The sequence below is a fragment of the Salvia splendens genome, chromosome 12, assembly GCF_004379255.2.
Source record: "Salvia splendens isolate huo1 chromosome 12, SspV2, whole genome shotgun sequence".
NCBI classification, from domain to species: domain Eukaryota; kingdom Viridiplantae; phylum Streptophyta; class Magnoliopsida; order Lamiales; family Lamiaceae; genus Salvia; species Salvia splendens.
Genome location: NC_056043.1, coordinates 25,546,977 through 25,554,723, shown reverse-complemented (window position 1 = coordinate 25,554,723; position 7,747 = coordinate 25,546,977). Strand labels below are relative to the sequence as shown.

At 37.6% G+C, this 7,747-nt stretch overlaps 1 protein-coding gene across 1 annotated transcript; it reads left to right on the top strand.

Annotated features, from left to right (window-relative positions):
• Nucleotides 1-707: 707 nt before the first annotated feature.
• On the top strand, nucleotides 708-3,453 carry LOC121756894 (protein NRT1/ PTR FAMILY 5.4-like). Its single transcript, XM_042152319.1, has 4 exons — nucleotides 708-828; nucleotides 929-1,146; nucleotides 1,585-2,114; nucleotides 2,502-3,453. Exons 1-4 carry the CDS (start codon nucleotides 762-764, stop codon nucleotides 3,334-3,336), a joined length of 1,650 nt encoding a protein of 549 aa, XP_042008253.1. The 5' UTR covers nucleotides 708-761; the 3' UTR covers nucleotides 3,337-3,453.
• Nucleotides 3,454-7,747: the final 4,294 nt, after the last annotated feature.

Genomic DNA, 7,747 nt, shown 5'->3' with positions numbered 1-7,747 from the left:
GATAAGAGAGTATTACTACTTATTTGCAAAATACACCATACAGAGACTACTGATAAAATATTTGTTGATTTTACTTTACCTCACTTATATGCATTATACATGATTTAAAAAATTCATGTATAGCTCATTATTTTATCCTACATCAAATAGATTTCCACAATCTACTGAATGGCATATCCTTTATCCAACCATATACACAAAGATTTTAATCTGACTAATGTGGAGGTTGTGAATGAAAGAAGTGGTAGAACAAATATTTAAATAAAGTTATCTAAACTAGCTAGGTTGTCAACAATATTGATGCAAAGAATATAGACATGACAATATTCCACCACAAGGAATTGTTATTACACTTCCATATTGGTGTTAAATCAATGAGAAATCCCATATGCAAAATATCAAACAACCTCTCACTCATAAAACTATACTAGTGTTTTTCTCATCAAATCTCACTACCATCAAGTGCTTTATGACCCTCACTTCTCATGTGAGGTGGGGCTACCTCCGGTTTTTCTATTTTTTCCATATTATTATGTGTGTATTTTCATTTTTTTACATTTTATTATTAGTAATTTGCTACTATATTGTACTATCACCTTATAAATTTAGTCATAGTGCATCTACTCTTAGAGCATAGGACCAGAGTTAACCACGTCGACAATAAAATAAAATAAAAAATCAATTTGGGTTGAATGTGTGCATATATATATATGTGCAAATGTAAGTAAGAATTATACCAAGACAAAACCGCAAAAACTCAAATGGCTGCGAATCCCCCTTCCACCAAACCTTCCAGAGGTGGCTGGAAATCAGCCATTTTCATCATCTGTAACGATCTCTTTTCTTACTAATATAATTAATTTGTATATATGATTCGATTTTTTTTTTTTTTGTAAATTAAATTTTGAATTTGATATGAATTAATTAGTTGTGGAGGTGGCGGAGAGATTTGCCTACTACGGAGTTGCTGGAAACTTGTTCATGTACCTGACGAAGGTGCTCGGCCAGCCCACCGCCACCGCCGCCAAGAGCGTCAACACGTGGCAAGGCGTCGCCGCCATATTCCCGGTGGTCGGCGGATTCCTCGCCGACTCCTACGTCGGCCGATTCAAAACTATTCTCATCTCTTCCATCATCTATCTCATTGTACGCCTCTCTCTCTCTCTCCACATTAATTTATTTTCCCCAATTTTTTCACATACCAACCAATTCAATGTGTGTACGTTTCATTTCTCTTTTTATCCGCAGCAATTTTTTTTTGAATCTTTCATCATTTCATTCAATTCTCATAAATCCAATTTTTACTTTAAAATAGAAATCCAAACAGACGTTAGTTGTTGCCTTGTTGGACCATTAATTGTATTGTATACGTATTTATAGGATTTTTCCTAATACTACCAATTACTATACGTAGAAGAATCCAATGGAACAGTAATTAATTACCACATACAAGTGGTGAATAATTAATTACGTGCAAGGAATAGTTATACTATTTTCACTCACTATATGTACAATTGATTTTGTGTGAATTAATTAACTACTTATTGTATCATTACATTTCAATTTAAATATGAAATTCGACAGGGCCTTATATTGCTGACGGTAGCGGTCTCTACGGTTCCACTCGAAGCGCGCCATACAGTTTTCTTCATTGCGCTCTACATTCTAACCGTAGGCGAAGGCGGTCACAAGCCCTGCGTGCAGACCTTCGCGGCCGACCAATTCGACGAGAGCATACCGGAGGAGAAGGCGGCGAAGAGCTCCTTCTTCAACTGGTGGTACGTGGGGATCGTCTCCGGCGCCACCGCAGCGGTGCTGGTGGTGATCTACGTGGAGGATCACGTGGGCTGGAGCTTAGGGTTCGGGATGCTGGCGGCAGCTGTGGCGGGGGCGCTTGTCGTCTTCCTGGCGGGAAGCGGGAGCTACAGCCGCGAGGCTCCGGTGGGGAGCCCGTTCACGAGGGTGGCGCAGGTGGTGGTCGCTGCCGTGAGGAAGCGGCGGATGCCGGAGGGTGAGGCGCGCGGCATCTGCGTCGAAGATGACGAATACGGTGGCGTCAGCATGGAGGGTGGTGGTACCGGTGCGGGGACTCTAGCACCCACCAGTCACTTCAGGTTATAATAAATCTACTTTATTTTCCTTAATTTTTTCTGTGTTACCTATTAACAAGATAGTATCACTGTTTGTGAATGATTAGGTTTTTCACCTTAAGGCTTAATGTTGGCATATTGAGATATGGTTGTCGTTTCAAGTCTATGTTGAAGGTCCACTTTATGACTAAGACCAATGTGGACTAGGTCCATATTCATTTTTCTTCCCTTTTTTTTTTTTTAATTATATGACTGCATGGATTTTTTGTCCCCGTGATTTTGGAGAAATTTAACAATTTCTAATCTTATTGAAACTCCTTTTTTTCATATAAATAAATAGATAGATAATCCTAGAATTTGAACGGGTGAAAGTGACTTATTTCTAACATGTATTGTCTGTGTTGGATGCAGGTTTGTAGACAAAGCAGCGATGATCGACGCGAGAGACGCTTCTAGCGAGAAGCGGGACCCATGGCGGCTGAGCTCAGTGAAGCAAGTTGAAGAAGCGAAGCTGATCTTCCAACTGATCCCGATCTGGCTGAGCTGCCTAATGTTCGGCGTGGTGATCGCGCAGCTCGGCACCTACTTCACCAAGCAAACCTCCACCCTCAACCGCTCCATCACTCGTACCTTCACAATCCCTCCGGCGTCCTTCCAGGTCATCACTGGCCTCACCATCCTCCTCTCTGTCCTCCTCTACGAGCGGGCCCTGGTCCCCATCTCCCGGGCCATCACGGCCCGCCCCTCCGGGATCACCATCCTACAGCGCATCGGGACCGGCCTGCTCCTCTCCATCCTGACGATGGTGGTGGCCGCGCTCGTGGAGTCCAGGAGGCTCCGCGTCGCAGCCCAGCACGGCCTCCTGGACAATCCGCGGGCGGCGGTCCCGATGTCGGCGTGGTGGGTGGTGCCGCAGTACGTGATGTGCGGGCTGGCGGACGTGTTTGCGGTGGTGGGGCTGCAGGAGCTCTTCTACGACCAGATGCCGGTGGGGATGAGGAGCGTGGGGGCGGCGGCGTACATCACGGTGACCGGGGTGGGGAGCTTCCTGAGCACTGGGGTGATAGCGGCGGTGCAGAGAGTTAGCGCGGCGGCGGGAGGGGAGGGGTGGTTGGGAGATAATATTAATAGAGCGAAGCTGCAGAATTTGTATTGGGTGTTGGGGTGTGTGAGTGCGCTTAATTTCTGTGTTTATATTTGCGTGGCTAATAGGTTTGTGTATAAGAGGAGTCAGCCTGCAGCTTGATTGTGTTTTTAATGGAACGCAAACTAATGTCTGTGTCTATATTGTTCTCAGTTCTTAAGCCTGCTTCATATTTGCGTTCGATTCTACTGATATGAATGATAATCTATTTCTCTCTTTTGAATCTGCCTACTTTACGTGTCGCTTTCATTATTTTACATGAGTCTCTCTGGCAGATGAGTTATTTTTTTTATTGTGAAGTTCTTTCATAATTCAGTTATTTTTTTCATTTTGAGAAATTTCCTTATAGGTGAGTCATATCTATATATATTACTCCCTCTATCTCACTCAAAATATCCACATTCTTGAACATCACGGGATTTTAGGATGAATTGTTAGATAGATTAAGTAGAGAAAAAAAGGTAGTTGAATATTTTAACGAGGATAAATGTGAGAATGATTTATTTTTAAATATAGAAAATGGATATCTTGAGTGGGACAAACTAAAAAAGAAATGTGAACATCTTGAATGCAATAAGGAGAGTACTAATAATTAACATTTTTTCTCACTCTTATTTTACTATCTTACTTTATTATCTCTATTTTATTCACTTTCTACTCTATTCTCTCTACTTTTTTCTCCTTTTTACTTTTTTTATATATCCACTTAACACACTAAACATCCATATCTTAAACTCCATGCCATAAAAATTTGCGTCAACTATGAGAGATCAGAGGGAGTATATTCCTTGTGCCTGTTTGGTTTGCAACATTGTATACTTCTAAAAATTAATGTCACCAATAGACGATACTTGAATATTAATTTATGAAAATTATTGTCACAATCAAAATTAAATAATAACAATATATCAATATTCAAGTATAGTATATTGACTCTGACATTAATTTTTACTAGTATCCATATCTTAAAAATATTTTAAAATTCTTTAATTATAAAAAGTTGAAGAAAGAACTTTTCTTGCATGTAATAAAATTAAGTGATAATATTGAAGGTCAAATTATATTTAGAAAATTCGTCAAAAATATATATAGTAAAGATAATTATAAAAAAAATATGATTATGTGATAAGTTTATTAAAAATAAATATCCTTCTAGGTATTGAGGGTATTTTCATCCAAAAAAACTTGGAAATAGTAAAACGGTACTTCGATTGATATTAACTCGTATCATATATGTGTTGTTATCGTGTCGTGTTAACCCGAAGTGGTTCGTGTCGTGTTCGTGTCTGAGGGCAGCGGGTCGTGTTCGTGTTCGTGTTTGGAGTTTTCTTAACGGGTTGTGTTCGTGTTTGTTGTTATTGTGTCGTGTCGTTATCGTGTTGACACGATAACGACACAACACGCACGATTTGCCACCCCTAATTAAAATTCATTCCCAATGAAAATAGTACTCCTATCATGAGACGGAAAAAGTACTTATTATCAAAATTATGCAACTGTTTTTTTATGATATTTAATGCTATTTTTATCATATAAAAATTAATTACTTAGAATTGAGAATTTAAAAAGTATGATACATCTGTTTAAAAAAGTTCTATTTTTCCAAATAAATTTTTCTCCCTCTATTAAGATTCATTGTCTCACTTTGACTTTGCATATAAACTAACAAGTAAAGGAAAATAAAATGCCGGTGACAAACGCAACATTTATGCTTTAATCACAAACTTCACTATCTCACTCGTAAATCGTAACGAACCGATTTAGAAAAAATAAATATACCATAATTATCTATTCAGAACACATATCGATTGTATAACATTTAATTAAACATTATGTCACTCGTACAACCTAGTCAAACTGTGTTTCCTGTCATATTCCAACAAAGCTTGATTTCTCTCCAACGTTGTTGAAGGAAAGATGGTGACTTGGGGTTATGTTGGGAAATTCCTACAACCCAATAATTGATGATTAATTTGACCACTTATTTTAGTGTTTGTAGAAATATCAAATTTAACTCAAAGTTCGTGATTTTAATTTGACCAATATTCTTTTGATTAACTCAAATCCCCATAGTTTAAATTGATGGCTCTATGCAAGCCTGTTGTTCAAACTTGTAGATTTATCCATGTAAGAGCTTCCTGCATTTCGATTGTCTCGTCTTCCTCTCTATACGAGCAACTTCGATTTATACTTTCACTTTCACAAGCTTTCCCTTCGATCCTTGGACAATAGTAACATAGGCATTATGTTGTTGGATTTGTCTAAGGAATTAAGGTAGTGTAAACGGAACATTTGTACCAAACAACAGTGCGAATTTGTCCAATTTGAACATACTATAAAGTTGAAAAGGAGAACAACATTGAGCTTATTAGTTTTGGGTCATTAAATTTTTTATTGTTGGGCTTGATATTATGGTTTTTTTGGTTATATAGTGGAATTGTAATACCCCGCTCAAATTAACGTCATTAAACGTTTATAGAGTAAATGAATGTATTAAAGCAAGTAGTATTTTAAACTCCTATATTTCGTTGTATTAAAATCCTTGGTGAGTTTTAATTGATAGTTAAGCGCCAATATCAAACTAATTTTGATCTAGAACTTTGATGTGCAAGAAGATACAGGAAGCGATAAAATAATTGTCCATGTGCATTTATAAATCAGATGGATATTAAATGTCCATTTACAAAATATAGTCATTTCTCTTCAAATGAGAAATGTACTAATTGTATTTAATTTACGATGTTACAAAAACGAGCTAAAGATTATTCGCAAAGCTAGTATTCTATCTTCAGGAAACTCCAACTTCCTACAAATGATGGGACAAGTCAGAAACAACAGTGCAGTAATAGTACAACAACAAAAATAAATTTTACCATCTTTATGCGTAAAATAACAGGTAGTATTTGAATGTATACAACAATAAAAGAAAGTCCGACATCTCGAGCAATTAGTAAATCCCGCTTCAATTAGTAATTAGTAAAAAATATATATCTACCTAATGGGCAAAAGAATAGGAAGTGGGGAAGGGAGGAATAGTACCAACTTTGTTTTTCTTACCAAATCCTGCACCATCCCAGTAGCTCCGCCAACAAATACTCCCCTTAATTCTACCTCTGCAAAATGTGATGAAATCAAAGAAAAGAATGATGATGTTGGGATATTAACCGAGAAAAATGCGTAGCCATAACTTGTGTAGGGAGTTAGTGTATAAGAGAAGGTATCAGCTTCCTATCAACGCCTACCCAAAAATTTTCTTTCACCTCCAAACTTTTATTTTCAAGCAAGTAAACGGAAAACTTTCCAACCTTCCAACACCAAGTTTTCAAGCTTTTTTTAAGGAGAGTTTCAAGTCTCATCATAGAAATCTCTTATCATCCTTTTGAGGTAATGATTCTCAAACCGTAAGTTAAATCTTTTCAAGTTTTATCAAGCACATCATGTTAGCATGAATTCATATAGAACTTAGAATCACAACCAAGCATGCTCCCAAATAATCAAAAAGTATGAAAAACTTCTAAAATGTTTTTCTCTTTGGAAGATAAGCACCTTTGGAAATTTATAACGAAATATCTAACCGTTCAAATGTAATTTCCTTCGGTCAAAGTGAATTTAGGAGAGTTGTTTATCTTCCTTTAAAATTTTAGAACGATCGGACAATGTTTGGACCTCCGATCGTGTACAAAACCAACGTTGGTACTGTAGAAAATGACAACCACTTCCGAAATTAATACTGGAAGATCTAACCGTTAAAATTTGATCTCCTTCGGTAAGAATGATACTTTATGAGTCTTCCACCTTTGGTTAAAATTTCGGGACGATCGGATATTGTTTGGACTCCCAATCATGAAGAAATCCGAGGCTATATCTTGTTTGGCAAAAAAAAGGAAGGAGAGAGAGGGAGCTAGAGAAAGATGTTGAGCAGATTTCACATATAGAGTTTCTGAGGGTGGAAGCCTATGTTGAATTATTTAGAGCATCTGCAATGGTGGACGGACGGCGTCCGTCCGTCCGTGCCAGCGGCACGGAAGACGTCGTCTGCCGCTGCGCTCGCGCCGCTGGCACGGCGCTGCTCGATGCATCGAGTACGTCCGTGCCAGCGAGCAGGTGACGTGGCCGGCTCTGATTGGGCAACGACATAGCCGTTGCATTTGAATTTTTTTTAAAAAAATCGGTTTTTAATTAAAAAACCGATTAAAAATAAAAATATATATATTGTAAAAATCATGAATTAAATACACCCGGTCAATAGATTTTGACCAAACAATAAATGTGACGAGACATTTAATTTTATAAAATTAAATGATATAGCGACGATCTACATTTTACGTAGATAAATGTAGTATATTCACTTTCTCTAATCCGATTTCCGGTGAGTGAGAAATAGTGGATTAAAGTTGGGCATAATTAGCTTTTAATTAAAGCTTTAAGTTAGAGCTTAGGGAATAATTAACTAGTGTTAATTATCCCACATTGGAGAAGTAACACATCTTTTAATGTGTTTAAATTAAGTGAC